General features: G+C 38.1%; 1 protein-coding gene across 1 annotated transcript in view; it reads left to right on the forward strand.

Moving 5' to 3' along the window:
- DDC (dopa decarboxylase) overlaps nt 1-17,335 on the forward strand; it is a 163,272-nt gene that overhangs the window by 59,933 nt on the left and 86,004 nt on the right. Inside the window, exons 6-8 of the mRNA XM_082259855.1 lie at nt 1,748-1,814; nt 3,363-3,457; nt 15,320-15,387. Of these exons, the coding sequence (XP_082115981.1) occupies nt 1,748-1,814; nt 3,363-3,457; nt 15,320-15,387 (230 nt within the window). The remainder of the gene's footprint in view (nt 1-1,747; nt 1,815-3,362; nt 3,458-15,319; nt 15,388-17,335) is intronic.

Here is a 17,335-nt window from a genome sequence, read left to right on the forward strand (position 1 = left end):
TGCACGCAAACCCACAGTACCTGCTACACGAAGCGATGTACATGTATGTTGTTTTGCTTAACAGAGCCAACCTGCCACAATATAACTACGGCTGGTTGGCAAGTGGTTAACTATGAAAGTATGGAAAAGAAGACAGAGGATTTAAACTATGACAGCTGGCACAAGCACAAGGGTCATTTTAGATTAAATGTAAGTACTGCTGATTTAAAAAAAAAAAATGTTTTAACGTTTTACCCAAACATATGCTTTAATTGTATACTTAGTAATTTTTATAGGTTCCTATTTTGATCACAAGAGGGTTTTGTTCACTGGACAATCATTGAGCCTCCCTACAGCCCTAAGGTATACTGGTAGAACAATTTGATACTTCTGTTGGGTTTGGTGATTCTATTGGGGAATTTGTAGGATTGAGATATATAGAGCAACCGTATAATTTTTCAGAAAGTTCCCCCCAAAACCAGTCCTTATAGGATTTGTAAAGTCTCATTGTTTTTCACTTTAATGCATTCTATGCATTAAGGTGAAAAACCTTTTCTGTTTCACCTGCACTCCAGACCCCCCCCCCCTTTTTCTTACCTGGACCCGATCGTTCCAGCAGCTCCAGGCCACTGACTCCGGTCCTCATTGGATAGATTGATAGCATCAGGAGCCATTGGCTCCTGCTGCTGTCAATCAAATCCAGTGACACGGGATTGGGGGGCGGGGTTGAGTCCTGCTGTCTGTGTCAATAGATGCAGCAACAGGACTCGGGAGCATGCCCACACAGGTGCCCCCAGGAAAAGCGGCTCCTTAGGGGCACCCAAAGAGGAGGAGGAGCCAGGAGCGACACCGGGGCACCCCAGAAAAGGAGGATTCAAGCTGCTCTGTGCAAAACCCTTGAAGTATAACATGTTTGTTATTTGAAAAAAAAAAACCTTTACAATCACTTCAACCCCAATTAGTGACTTTGCTTGGAATGAGATGTTGCCATCAGTCAGAGGAAGCGCTGGGTCTGGTATCTCTCATCTGCTGGTGTTGGTCCACTGTGTTTTCTCAAGTCCAGCAGGATGTGGTACCTGCCCACACTGCAAAAAGTACCAATACCTAGTTTAATGATCATGGTATAAGTGTGCTTTATTGGTCAGCAAACTCACCTAACCTAAACCCCATAGAGAAGCTGTGGGGTATTGTGAAGAGGAAGATGAAAGACACCAGACCCAACAATGCAGATGAGCTGAAAGCCACTATCAAAGCAACCTGGGCTTCCATAACACCTCAGCAATGCCACAGGCTGATCACCTCCATGCCACGCTGCATTGATGCAGTAATTCATGTAAAAGGAGCCCTGGCCAAGTATTGAGTGCATACTATACTGTACATGGACATATTTTTCAGTAAGCCAACATTTATTAAGAATCCCTTTTTATTGGTCTTATGTAATATTCTAATATTCTGAGATACTAAAATTTGGGTTTTCACAAGCTGTAAGCCATAATCATCAAAATTAAAAGAAAGAAATGCTTGAAATATATCACTCTTGTGTGTAGCGCATCTATATAAAATATGAGTTTCACTTTTTGAATTGAATTACTGAAATAAATTAACTTTGTGATCATATTCTAATTTTATGAGATGCACCTGTATATTTTTTTCTTCACTTCTTTAGCATGACTACTTTGATGTATTGTGTTAAACAGGTGAAGATGCAATCTATTTCTGTTTGTACATTCTGGGTATTTAATTTCCTCAATCGATCATTTTCTTATAGGTCTGCACCACACTAGGAACAACATCATCCTGTTCATTTGACAATTTGGTGGAAATTGGGCCTATTTGTAAGTAACATAATTGGCTGTTTTTGTGGCATTGTCAATTCCCATAGCTGTTTTAATGCTTATATTCTAAACGGCTTAATTCATTCTAGTTACCATTGCTTGTCAGATTTGAAAAAATGTTTGATCGCAAAGAGTATGTTCCTTAAAATCTAGTTGCTGGAAGATCACCCATGTTGCAGATGCTTAGGGCTTAGTGTGTGTCTGAGGGGCACACAAACATAGGAAAGCTGTCTTATAATATCATTTCTGCCTGCCAGTGGCCCCAGTACTCACCTGGCTCCTCTGTGGATGCAACAGCTATTTCAGTTTTTAATTTAGGAGGTAATTGGAAAATTATAGCTCCACAATCTCCTTTGATAGGCTAAACTCAAGTGCCATCTCCTTTCCTCGTCAGATATGTCAGAATCCCAGAGCATTGGCCGGTTCAGCAGCACATCAGGGACTCTGTGGGGTTGATTTACTAAAGGAAAACAGGCTGTTCCGACTTAGAAAAAGGGTCCTGTACTACTTTGGGGCGACCTGGAGGCGACTTGCATTGACTTCAATTATATGAAGTCCGTGCAAGTCGAGCCGAAGTCGCGGTGCACACTGTGCACCGTGACTTCACAGGTCGCCCCACAAAGTCGTCTCACGCCAGTCTGAATGGGCTGTAAGTCTATCCTCTTCATCTTTCTATGACTCATACATGATGCTTTGAGAAGATGTGATGCCTGTTTGTCAGGATTCATCTGACAATTGCCTTCTATAGTCTTCATCAATTTGCGGCATTCATTCAGAGGTCTGATAGGCTGTGTTGGGTGTTAGAGCACAGGAGTGACCATGTGTCATATTCAATCAGCACTTTTCACTGTGGATGGACTTTTTTCCTCATGGTAGAATTTTTTCACATTATTTTAACTGTTTGTTGTATGGATGTTGTGGGATATTATACAAATTAATGTATTTTCTTAGTAAGTTTTAGCACAATTTGATTCTTTACCGCAGTACAGTATGTGCTGAGACACATGCTATATATTTAAAGGGGAAGCAAAACATGTATTATGTTTTTATACTTTTGATGTTTTGTATAGAGATAAGAAGACCTTGAAAAAATTGGGAAAAAACAGGGGTTTTTTTTTTTCGTTTTTTTTCTGGAAAAAAAAAAATAGAAGTGTGGAATATGTTCTTTTACAACTATAAATAATGTATCTGTCAAATGGTACAAATCTTGACAGTAATAAAAATTGTGCCATATAGATTAAACAAACTGAACATGTCTTGTGGCATAATGATTTCACAATATGTGTGCAAGACTTGGCCTTTTCCAGCTACATTGCCACTTCAAGCTAACCTCTGTTCTGTGAAGTCTTAATAACAATAATCTTAAGAGTATTCATAGTGGAACATAGAATATTGTGGAACACTATATAATTCATGTTTTCACTCTGTTGTTAAATACTTTTCTGGAATGTTTTTTTTTTTTTTGCATCTGCTGAAAATCAAAATTTGCACTTAATGACCCAAACTTGGTGTATCCTTGTAAATATAGAAATGGTTTATTTTTTGCAGGCAATGATGAAAATATATGGTTACACATTGATGCGGCATATGCAGGAAGTGCCTTTATTTGTCCTGAATTTAGATACCTTATGAAAGGTGTGGAGGTATGTACAGAATATAGATTGTTTATTTCTTTGAAATAGAACATTTTTGGATAGATTTCTTTTTTAGTATAATCAAGGCTTTTCTTCACCGGGAACTTGGTGGAGTTTAGTTCCAATACCTTGGGCTCAGACCCTCTGTTTCCTGCTCACCACTATCACTTGAAAACACAGAAGTCAGGCTTCTGTGTTTACAAGTGACAGCTTGTCTCCCAATGGCTCCCACAGATCTGATCCCCTGAGCAGCTCCCACTGAATGCATAATAGGAACAAGGGAGATGCAGGTGCCTGGGGTGCAGTGCAGGTCCTGACACCCCCACTGGATGATCTCCCTGCAAGTGTGAGAGGCAGAGCCACGTACAGAGTGCGGGGAGGTACTAGGGCTGTCTGAGTGCCTCAGCTTAATACACCAATACAAGTAAGACATGTGGAAGATGGTGGCGCTTTTAAGGAGGAAGGGTGAAGATGGGGCAGTGGAAGGGGAGTTGCATGCAGAGGTCAGAGCTGATGAGGGGTGAAAGTGAGATGTGGATGAGGGATGCAGAGGTAAGCAACTGTGCAAGAAGGCCGAACTCTGCACTCTGTGTATGTAACACCCTCCTCACCCCCCCCCCCCCCCCAAACCCTGCACTCTGTACGCAATGCACTCCTTGTATTTAATGCTCTTTTAACACACTTTCACTGTTGGTAAAATTTGACCTCGACCACTATTTGATGCGGTTAGGAGAGTGTGTTTGTGGGGGAAGGTTTTTTTGGGGGGTTGTGATTGAGTTGCGGCACCTATTTTCTGAGAAAAAAAGCCCTGAGTATAATGGATGATTTTTAAAAAACATACATATTAGTTATTATTTTAAAATAAATATTTGCACTATACCTTGCAAATATCTGCATAGCATATAGTTGGGCAGATGTATCACTGAGAAATGCATCTGTCCTTGAAAATTGTCCTTGGAGAACTTGGATATACCATAGGCAAAGAACACATGTGCCTCGGAAATTCCTTTTTTATTTTTCTCCAATAAAAAAATAAATTATTACAGAAATTTAATAACACGCTGGAAAATCTCTGTTTGTAGCAAAAGCACAAAAAAATAAACATTTCCCTCAGAAATGGTTCTCATTGCCCTGTAAGTAAGACCCATGCAGACTAATTTGTACCTAATTGTCATTGAAAAAAATGTGGAACTGGTAATAATATACATTTACCAATACCTGCACATCTTCCCCTATTGGGCAATGAAATGTACTGTAACTATTTATTTTTGTAAAACACTTCTTTCTCTAGATAAACTCCTATAGTCAATTGAGTGTTAAGTTGTCTCCCTTAGAGCTACCTATTTTCTGCTTGTTCTGCTAGTATTTTCCTTACTTCTTTCTGATTCTATAATATTCTTATTTAGAGATTCTCTCTTTCTTCTACTAATTGTATATCCTTTTTTTCAATAAATACATTTCTCGCTGTCTATCCTCATTTTACTGCTTCTATAAATAGGTCTAATACCTTATACATATTCTAATTCCTCATTCCCATTTGCCAAACCAATAATTTGTGTACAAACACCCTACATGTTTAACCAATAACAATAACTTTGTTGGGGAAAATTATTCACAGGGTTCACAGCCATGTGTTTGGTGCAACAAACAAATATGCAATGGCTTTCTCTTATGCCATTTCCTAATAGATAATTCTCCATTTACTTCATATACGCACATTCGCTCCTGACGTACAGTATATCAGTATTTGTGTATAATGAAATTGCTTATTATTTGATTTCTGGAGGATGACATGCACAGACTACCTTAAATACACAATTTGTATTTATTGCCATATTGCAGTTGTTAGAGTCTTTAATATAATTATTTTATGACTCCTTTTATACAAATTTTCACCATATCCTAACCTGATTTTGGATATTCAGTTGTGAATAAAAGAAAGTTAGGTGAACCTTCATTTAAACCATTTGGGTTTCTAGAATTTAAATATAAATCCAGTTCACTTAAGCATTGGGAGGTTTCATATAAAATCCCCTTTTCTCAGCCATAACTAAGTTCCCTAGCCACCCGAAAATTCAAACATTTTGGATTCCTTGATTTAGCGAACATGATGAGCGTTTGGTTTATCCCTATTTTTATATACGTATATTGTTTACATATTTCAATATTCTGCATTGGAACTATCTGATCATTATTCCAACATACTGCATTGGAACTATCTGATCATTATTCCAACATACTGCATTGGAACTATCTGATCATTATTCCAACATACTGCATTGGAACTATCTGATCATTATTCCAACATACATTAGCTGGCAGGAACTCTGGGGTTGATTTACTAAAACTGGAGAGTGCAAAATCTTGTGCAGCTCTGCTTGATAGCCAATCATCTTCTAACTTCAGCTTGTTCAATTAAGCTTTGGCAAAAAAGCTGCACCAGATTTTGCACTCTCTAGTTTTAGTAAATAAACCCCAACTTGCTTTATAAAGGACCCCTACAAATCTACAGTTAAAAAGGCTTTTATGCCTATTGTTTCACTAGCTTGGATTTGTAAATTATTTTACAGTAGGAAAAAAGGGGCATGCTTTAGATCTTCCAAGCACACTAAGAGGTCTTTATGTTCCACATTCTGTATGTCCCACTAGGGTTCTTAAGTAGCACTTTTCATTTTTTCACAGGATGTTTAAATCTGTCCTGATTTGGTTCAAGTAGTTGCCACTTGCCAGTCACCCTAATACTATATTTTTTTATTCTTCTTTTAACCACTTGCCGACAGCCCACATTATATTTTCTGCGGCAGTCAGCCCCGTACAGGCAAAATGACGTAGTACTACGTCGCTAGCCTGAGAGCCTCTAGGGGGCGAGCACACACTGCCGGAGGGGTGCTCCCGCCCTGCTCGTTCCCTAACATGTCCGCGCGTGTGACCGGCAGACCCGATGTCCGCCGGTCACTCGCAATCTCCTGGTGCAGAGGGAAAAAGGCAGGCGGCTAATGTAAACAAAGCCGCCTGTCATTATCCCTGATCTAACTGCAGAGATCATACGATCCTGCTATGTAGGATCGTATGTCTCTGTGGTTACATCACTAGCCACACCCCTTTACAGTTAGAAGCACGCCCCTAGGGACACACTTAACCCCTGCATCACCAATAAAGTTAACCCCTTCCCTGCCAGTGTCATTTTTACAGTAACAGTGCATATGTATAGCACTGATTACTGAAGTAATGTCACTGGTACCCCCAAAAGTGTCAGAAATGTCAGTCAAGGGTCCGATCTGTCCGCCGCAATGTTGCAGTCCCGCAAAAAAAATCGCAGATCACCGCCATTACTCGTTAAAAAAAAAAACAATAAAAATGACAAAAATCTTTCCCTTAGTAAACGCAATAACTTTTGCGCAAACCATTCAAAATACGATTATTGCGATTTTTTTTACCAAACATATGTAGCAGAAAACAAATTAGCCTAAAATGTAAAAAAATTAGATTTTTACATTTTTTTGGGGGGAATTTCATATAAAAAAATGTGAAAAATATTGTTATTTTTTCAAAATTGTCGCTCTTTTTTTGTTTATAGCGCAAAAAGTAAACATCGCATAGGTGATAAAATACCACCAAAAGAAAGCTCTGTTTGTGGGGAAAAAAAGGACGTCAATTTCATTTGGGTACAGCATCGCAAGACCGCGCAATTGTCCGTTAAAATCACGCAGTGCCGAATCGCAAAATAGGGCCTGGTCAGGAAGGGGGTAAAATCTTCCGGGGCTTAAATGGTTAATAGGAATATGTAGGTCCATATTGCATTAAAGAAATTGTCCAGTTGCAATGGTCATTTCTAAAGAACTGTGTTTTTTTTTTTTCTTAATTTAGCTGTTCTTTAACTTTAGCTGTTAGATGATGTTGGTTTTCTCACTTGTAAAATACATGCTAATGGAATTGTTATTAACCTCCCTGGCGGTATGATTCTTTTGGATTTTAGGTGCTGAAAGCGGTACCATTATTTTAGGTGCTGAAAGCATGTAATTCTTGTGAATGAGCAGCCCAAACCAACTGTATACATTTATTATACATATTATATATATATATATATATATATATATATATATATATATATATATATATATATGTATGTATACATATATGTATGTATACATATATTATATATATATTATATATATATATATATATATACGTATATATATATATATATATATAATGTATACAGTTGGTTTGGGCTGCTCATTCACAAGAATTACGTGTATATATATATATATATATAATATGTGTGTGTGTGTGTGTATATATATATATATATATATATATGTATATGTGTATATATATACGTATATATATATACTGTATATATATGTATATATATATATATATACATATATTTACATAAAAAGTACAGTAAAACTGCAGGAAAGGGCACTGGGGGGCAATGTAATGTGATTTTATTTTATTTTGAACGATATCAGTGTGTTTGGTGCATTTTACATTCGAATTTGCCGCCGGTTCCACCCCCCGGCGGACATCACGTCGCCGGAGACGGAAGCCGGGGCTCGCAGACGATCGGGAAAGAGCTCCGCCGCCGCACACCGCTCGCAGTCTTCGCTGGATCCCGGAGAAAAGGTAAGTAAAACCTCCTCCAGCATTCAGCGATCTTCCTAGCGCTACCCCGAGTGTGACTCGGGGTTACCGCTTTTGGCACTAAAATCTTACCCCGAGTCACACTCGGGAATACCCCTAGGAAGGTTAACCAACTCTATAAAAAAAATCCCTCTCCATCCCACAAGATGAAGATATTTTATATTAACTGGGACCACAATAAAAAAGTGAAATGTACCTGATTAAAAAATATGTTTTCCTCCCAACAACTATATAAAATATTTGCATAGGTCATTGCACAGACTGTGCATATTGCAGTTCCTTTTATCGGTCTATAAATATTGCCATTGAAAAGAAAAATATGAACTGAAATAAATCGATGACAAAGTATGTAGGCAAGGAGAAACAACTTGCTCTTTAGTTAAAGTGTTACTAAACCCAGGACCCTGCATTCACACTATATCTGGTCTCTCACAGTACACATAACATAGAAATGCAAATATTTTAGTAAAGATAAACTAATAAATACATGTTTTAATCAGCAGCTAGAGCAGTCTTGTGACTTCTATCAGTGTCTGGTTAAAGCTTGTAGGAGGAGTTTTCATTCTCCCCTGATTGTCCCATTAGGCTACAGGACCCCTGACCCTCTGTCTGGACAGTACTGAATGGCCCTGTGCTGATCACATGCACCTTCCAAAAAAAAAAAATCTCTCTAGAAATGCACACCAAACTGTACAGATTGCCCCCAAGGCTCTGTTCTATCAGAAGATGATTCAGGGAATGTGGAAGAAGGGAAGGATCAGAGAAGACAGGATCAAACAGCCTTTTTACACAATGTAGAGGAATAATCCCTTAGGTTCCACAGTGAGTATAACAAGCATGCTTTACTGAATATACAGTACAGACTTATTTTACGGTTGTGGGTTAGGTAACACTTTAAGCAAGTGTCTGCAACCCAAATAATTAAATAAATAATTGTATAGGCCCTCAACGTCAAGGATTAGAAGCATGGCCCCTTTTCAACTTTTGTTTCTTTAATGTACAATGGCAACACTTTCACAAAAGGTCTCAAAATCATGTCAGTATATTAACTTACTGTATACTGTACATGCTTTCGGGTTTTAATTTCTAGACATGATGGGTCCAAAATATCTTAGTGAACCTTTGGGGGGGGGGTAAAAAGTATCAATTGATGAAATAAGATTTAACATGTATCTATACTCATTTTTTAAGATCATCTTGGCCTCAACAGCTTTTTTTTTTTTTAACAGTCCATCCAACTTCTGTATATCATCCCTTGCCAGATCGCTTTGCAAAATCTCACATTGAGAGGGGTTTCACAGAATTTTAAGACATAACTATTGATATTTAGTCCTATCTAAGATGATATTATTATCCACCTTGTCAGTGGGTTTTATAATATTTGTAACTCCATTCTCCTGTAATTGTCCTAAATCTTTCCTCTGACTGTACATTCATTTCTTAAGGGGTTTGAGGTAGGTCTATGGAACTGAATATTATCCCTACTGATATGGTGTGCATATGAATAGGTTAATTGTAGGAAATGGCCCATTAATCCCACCCCCCTTTGGCAATGGTAGGCACCAAGGAATTAATTTGGGGAAGAATACTTTGGAAATTTGCCCCCTTGGAAAGATGAAGAGCAAATGTGGGATGCCTACTATCGCCAGGAAGGAATAGCAAAGTATATCACACATTACTTGATGACATCATTGCACAGGCATACTGATGGATTTGGATGCTGGTGCATGTCCATGGAGTAAGCAGATCATAATCTATAATGAGCTGGTGTTCCTCAGAATGGAGGCAACTGCATGTTTGTTTGTTGCAACAAACACATGGGGGTGAACCCTGTATACAAGTTACACTGAAGAAGCTATGTTAATATTGGCAGATGTAGGGTAGCCCAGAATTCTGCTCTAACGTAGAAGTATGGCCTCCAATTAAAGCAAATAAGATGCATTAGGTGGACTTTACATGAGTAATTGTAGGACTTTGCAAAGAGGCTCTTTAAATGAGTGGTTTTATTGTCATGTAAACATGTATTCAATGTTATTAGGATGTACAGAGGTATTATAAAAACATTTTATGGCCATGACCTAGTGTAAAAGAATATGTTGGACAAACCAACTATACTAATCACAAGTACAGTACTGTATATGGTATTTGCATGTTTATAAACCAACTGATTAGTAATCTTCCCACCTAACATAGGTACATGAAATATCCTACAAACATGTTTGTCTATGTCCATGCAACAAAGAAACAAAAAGCGGCACATCCAGAAATGAATTTGCAATGATTAAGCACTTTGTGTGAAACGCGTCTGCTGAACAGTGTGGATCCCTCGTGTGTCATGTTTTTTAACCACTTCCATACCGGGCCATAGTAAAATGATGCCGGCAGGAAGCTTTTGTCAATCCGGGCGGCTGTCATATGACGTCCGCCCGCTCTCGCCGCTACTGCTCGTCCCTCAGACTGAGCCCATCCCTGATCAAGGTAAACAGCCAATAAAATTGGCTGTTTACCACGTGATCGGCTGTGTCAATCACAGCCGATCACATGAGTGGCTCCAAGGCGAGCCGCTCGTTCTCTCCGCAATGCGCTCCCCCGGGGGCGCGCAGTGTGGCGATCGGGGACGAGGCTCGTCCCTCGGACAGAGCCCATCCCCGATCTAGTTAAAGAGCCAATGAAATTGGCTTTTTACCAGGTGACCGGCTGTCAATCACAGCCGGTCACAGAATGTCAACAGAGAACACGGTAACTAGCTGTTACTGTGTTCTCCTACTCACACACTGATCTTGTGTGAGAAGGAGATTGTGGTAACAGCTATTTACCCATCATAGTGCACCCCAAAACACACTGATTGCCCCCCAATAAAGAGGACCTGTCACTAGCCCATCAAAGTACCTGTCACTAGCCCATCAAAGTACCTGTCACCAGCCAATCAGAGTACCCGAGTACCTGTGATAAGAGTACCTGATGGCCTGGTGACAGGTACTCGGGTACTCTGATGAGCTGGTGACAGGTATTTCGGGTACTCTGATGACAGGTACTTGGGTACTCTGATGACAGGTACTTGGTTACTCTGATGACAGGTACTCGGGTACTCTGATGACAGGTACTCGGGTACTCTGATGACAGGTACTCAGGTACTTTGATTACCTGTCATCGGAGTACCCGAGTACCTCTCATCAGAGTACCCGAGTACCTGTCATCAGAGTACCCAAGTACCTGTCATCAGCCCATCAGGTACTCTGATGACAGGTACTCAGGTATTCTGATGGGCTGGGGACAGGTACTCAGATACTCTGGTGGGCAGGTGACAGGTACTTGGGTACTCTGATGACAGGTACTCGGGTACTCTGATGGGCTGGTGACAGGTACTCGGGTACTCCGATGACAGGTACTCGGGTACATTGAGTACCTGTCATCGGAGTACCCGAGTACCTGTCATCGGAGTACTCGAGTACCTGTCATCAGAGTACCCGAGTACCTGTCATCGGAGTACCCGAGTACCTGTCATCGGAGCACCCAAGTACCTGTCATCGGAGTACCCGAGTACCTGTCATCAGAGTACCCGAGTACCTATCTGCACCCCATCAGATTACCTGAGTACCTGTCTCTAGCCCATCAGAATACCCAAGTACCTCTCTGAAGCTCATCAGAGTACCTTTCTGAAGCCGATCAGTGTACCTGAGTACCTGTCTGCAGCCCATCAGAGTACGCGAGTACCTATCTGCAGCCCATGCCTCCTAGATTATGTGTTGGGGTGTTTTCTTTCCAAAATGGGGTCATTTTGTGGGGGTTTCCATTGTCCTGGGGTTCCAGGGCCTTCAAAAGTGTGATTGGTTGTAATGAAATTATATGTGTAATTTATGCTCCTAGAACACCTGACGGTGCTCCTTGCATGTTGGGCCTCTGTATGTGGCTATGCTGTGACAAAGTCCCACATATGTGGTATTGCCATACTCAGGAGGAGTAGCAGAATGTATTTTGGGATGTCATTTTTGCTATGTACATGCTATGTGTTAGAAATATCTTATAAATTGACAACTTTGTGTAAAAAAAATGTGTTTGGATTTTCTTTCCACATTTTCCAAAACATTGTGGAAAAACATTACATGTTCAAAAGACTTATTATGCCTCATAGAATATACATTGGGGTGTTTGCTTTCCAAAATGGGGTCATTTTGTGGGGGTTTACATTGTCCTTGGGTTCCAGGGCCTTCAAAAATGTGATTGGTTGTATGGAAATTATATGTGTAATTTATGCTCCTAGAACACCTGACGGTGCTCCTTGAATGTTGGGCCTCTGTATGTGGCCAGGCTGTGTAAAAGTCTCACACATGTGGTATTGCCATACTCAGGAGGAGTAGCAGAATGTATTTTGGGGTGTAATTGCAAGTATGCATATACTGTGTGTGAGAAATAACTTGTTATTATGACACTTTTGTGTAAAAAAAAATAAAAATAATAATTTCTTCATTTTCCCAAGAATTGTGGGAAAAAATTACAACTTCAAAAAACTCACCATGCCTCTTACTAAATACCCTGGAATGTCTACTTTCCAAAAAGGGGTCATTTGGGGGGTGTTTTTACGGTCCTTTAGGGCCTCAAGAAATAAGATAGGCCGTCGGTACATCAGGTGTGATCAATTTTCAATGATTGGCACCATAGCTTGTAGACTCCATAACTTTCACACAGACTAAATAATAACCACTAATTTGGGTTATTTTTACCAAAGATATGTAGAAATATAAATTTTGGCCCAAATTTAAGAAAAAAAATTACTTATTTGCAAAATTTTATAATAGAAACTAAAACAAAATGTGTTTTTTTCAAAATGTTCGCTCTTTTTTCACTTATATCGCAAAAAATAAAAAACCCAGTGGTGATTAAATACTACAAAAAGAAAGCTCTATTTGTATGAAAAAAAAATTATAAAATTTGATTGGGTACAGTCAGGTTGTATGACTGAGTAATTATCATTCAAAATGTGAGAGCGCTGAAAGCTAAAAATTGGTCTGGGCAGGAAGGGGGTGTAACTGCTCTGTATGGAAGTGGTTAAACCTGTGACTCTACAATAAACAATTAATTTTTCTTCATTTCTGGATGTGCCGCTTTTTTGTTTCTTTGTTGCATGGTCTTCTCAGGTTGCAGACCTCAGCAGGCACCCAGTCTTGTTGCCACAGCAGTATTAAGAGATCTTTAATTTGCAGACAGCCTTGGAGCGGTGTATACTCTACTTTCCTTTATGTTTGTCTATGTACAGAAGATTCTCCAAACACCACAGTCTGGGGTAAAAGTAGGCTGGTTGCCTGACATACCCAATCCAGCATTAAGCTGGCTATATGCTTGTAGGTTTTCAAATAAACAATTATATGAACATTCGTATGAAAATTTGTACAAAAATTCTCATTACCTTCAATGACTTTTTACTGTTGTTTAACCTCCCTGGCGGTAATCCCGAGCGTGACTCGGGGTGGATTTTTTAGTCCAGGATCGGTATCCCTGAGTCACGCTCGGGGTAGATGTGCAGAGAGCGCAGCGGTGTCTCTTACCTTCTCCTGGCGATCCAGCGATGATCTCTCATTGCTGTGACCACCAGCCGAGAGTCCCGCCGCTCGTCCGTCCTCCGTTGGTGTGATGACTTCATCACAAAGCACAAACACATAACACATTTTATATTATATATATATATATATATATATATATATATATACACACACATATATATATATATATATATATATATATATATATATACCTATATACACACGTGTATATATATATATATATATATAAAATTATATTATTGATTTGATTATAATTCATGCGTTATATAATATATATATATATATATATATATATATATATATATATGTGTATATATATATATATATATATATATATATATATATATATATACACACACACACATATATATATATAATATATAACGCATGAATTATAATCTAATCAATAATATAATTTTATTATATATATTATATAATAAAATTATATTATTGATTAGATTATAATTCATGCGTTTGTGTTTCAAATTTATCACATCTGGGATGTCTACTAGACTCTTGTTTTGGTCAGGTTTAAGTCAGTAATTACTAAGAATTGTAGGCCTATAATACATAACGCCAAATTTCCATGAAAAAAATTGTACCGCTTTTGGTATATAATTCCTGACATAATCATACCGCCAGGGAGGTTAAGAGTGCATCAGCATTTTGTTTTCATTTAACATTCCATTTTTGAACAAATGGACTTTCCTAAATGAAAAACATATCAATGTTAGACATTCATTTGTTCAAGAAAATTTCCATCCTGCGTCTTCAAATTTTCTCATCACTGCAGTTGAAATTGATCCTACTTAAGATTATAAAATCCAATTTACATTCCTAAAACCAAAAATTTTTAGTGAAATTCTACTAATGTGTGGCCGGCTTAAAGTTTAAGGTACTGCAAAAAAATGTAAATTATTTTTCCAGGATCAGATGACAATCACCTAGTATCTATTGGTAACTGTAGCATTAATTTACTAATCTGAAAAACAAAAATAACAGCAGCGATCTGGTTGCCTGTTGTTTCTATTTTGGTATGGTAGTTGAGATACATACAATGTTCTGATTGCTATCTTCCCTTTATTTCATATATTTTATAGCATTGGCCATCTTGGAAAGTATAAGAAATAGAAAAATATGCACACTCTCATTTCCTGGGTCTCATTTGTTTTTAAGATAAGTGCTTGTGCTTTATGTCAATATAAATAAGTCTATGAATGAAGGGACTTTAATCACACAATAACATATGACATGGTCACAGAAAATGTATAAAAAGAACAACATAACCTAATAAAAAGTGACCCAAAGGCTTGAGCCAGTAACAATTTCCTGTTCATTCTTTCTTTTAATTATGTGCATTGGTTACTGAAGGAAATGAATGAGAGCCGATGCTGGAAATAGATCATCTGTCAGCATGGGAACAATTGAAAAGCTGTACAACCTTTTTATTACTTTCTGTTTGCTCTTGTCTACTGTTGTACCCAGCTAGATCTCATGAAAGAAAGAAAAAGGAAAACAGAGACATAAAAAGAGTGACAATAGAACAAATGTGTCTAATTTCATCCCTAAAGAAAACAAACTGTATATAAACTACAGAATATTCCAGAAAATGCCAAAATCAAGATGGAACTGTTGTTAAAGTTCAAAATGTTTGCCTTTATTACAGTTTGCGGACTCATTCAACTTTAACCCACATAAATGGCTGTTGGTGAACTTTGACTGCTCTGCATTTTGGTAAGTAAAACAAAAAAGGAGGAACTTCTATATTCTATATAAATCATGTATAATGATATAATATACTAATAATGGTGAAAGCAGCATCCATGTAATTATAAATTGTGGTGTTGCCATGTCCCAACCTTTAAACAAACTAATTTGATTTGTATTCAGAAAAAAGCTGGGCTGACATATATGGAAAAGATGCGTGTCTCAGTCCCAAATGTATTGCATAAAAACAAGGGATGAGGGCCCGTGGGACTTTAACGAGACATACAAAAATTTTAAAATTACATAAGTTTATTATATAAAAAAATAATAAGAAAAATACATAATATCTCACAAGACAAAGATGATCATCAACAATAAAGTATTCCCATTACATACATATACTTGTTAGTCTGTTTGAACATTACTAATATCAATAGTCTGTGCTGGATGAATCTTGACGCGTTTCGCGAAGACATTATTTCGCTTCATCAGGAGAGAAGCACAGATATCTTCTCATGTAACAGCAGCCTGTGAATTCAAAAATACTCGATGGTCCACTTGTATGAACCCTACTGTTTTCCCATGTCCAGACTTAGCAAGTAAAAGTGCATCAAAGCGGGAAAAAGACGCTATACTCCTCACACATACAATTGTGCTATTCAGTTCCTCTGGGAGTTGGGGGGAGAGGGATACCGGGCCAATGAGAGACAAAACAGGCAACCCTCCAGATGGTAAAGCCGGAAGATAAACGCTGGCAGCGTCTGTGTCTGGCACCAGCGTTGTGGAAGGTCATAAACCTTTAGCTGCTGACTGCAGTTAAAAATGTGGGGGGGGGGGGGGGGAGTCGCTGTGGATAAAAAAAAAAAGAGAAAATCCAGACCATATATCTACATAGTCCTATTGATTTCACTGACTTATTAAAAGTAAATGTCCAAAAAGGAAAGTAAACCTCCTTTAGATTGCAAAGCTCTTCCTAAGAGAACAGTAACTCTGCTAAAAAAAGTCTTAACAGATCTGTGCCAGATTGAGCACCCCAATCCACAGACTGGGGATATATGGGCAGTACACAATTACATGTTTATTTGTACAGCTGCCAATGCTTCTAAGATGTGTATATAAAATTTTAAATTGTATTAATGAAACATGGTTTAAAATTTTTAAATACTGATCTGTGTAATCTCATGGCACCTCAAAAGTTCCTATGAATCCTTTATTTTTTTATTTTTTTAATTTAGGATTTTATTTAGGAATGTAGCGCTTAGACCTTTTTCTCAGCCCTGTATACATATTATTTTCTCATACTGTATATGTAGATACTGGGTATTTTATAAGAAAGAGAGAAAAAAATAAAAGTGTTATCCATAAAAACCAACATGACTCATTTTATTAGATCAGTTTGAAAAATATGTACTATTTTCAGTTTTCTTTTCTGTTTACGCACCATATAAAGATTGCTCTTTGCAATCTTTATATTGACAATTATATACACAATGTGTAGACTTTAAAATATCTATAAAAAAAGAGAAATTTCTTTAGGTATTTAGATTGAAAAACCATGGATGTCCATCAAATTTACCATGCATAAATTCAATTTGTTTTGGTCCAAGTGAAGGTAAAACAAAAATGGGATTTTTGACTGACCGTAAAATCCATTTCTCATAACCATTAAGATGACCCAAAGCAGTGTTAAACATGAGGGGTGGGAACAACAAAAAAATTCCCAAGGCTAAACATTATCCAACCAGGCAACAGTAGCTCAACCAAACAACTGGAGCCCACCTGAAAAAACATTACACCCTCAAAGTGGATCAGGTCCTCTTAAACTGCAACCTGCAAAACCTTGTGGCCAAAGGAAGCATCCGCAGATGCCAACACATCCACTTTATAAAGCTTTGTAAAAGTGTGCACCGACGACCAGGTGGCCGCCGTGTAAACCTGTGTCACTGACGCACAATGATGAAATGAACCACCGTCT

This window comes from Pelophylax lessonae (assembly GCF_965119305.1).
Source record: "Pelophylax lessonae genome assembly, chromosome: 5".
NCBI lineage: Eukaryota > Metazoa > Chordata > Amphibia > Anura > Ranidae > Pelophylax > Pelophylax lessonae.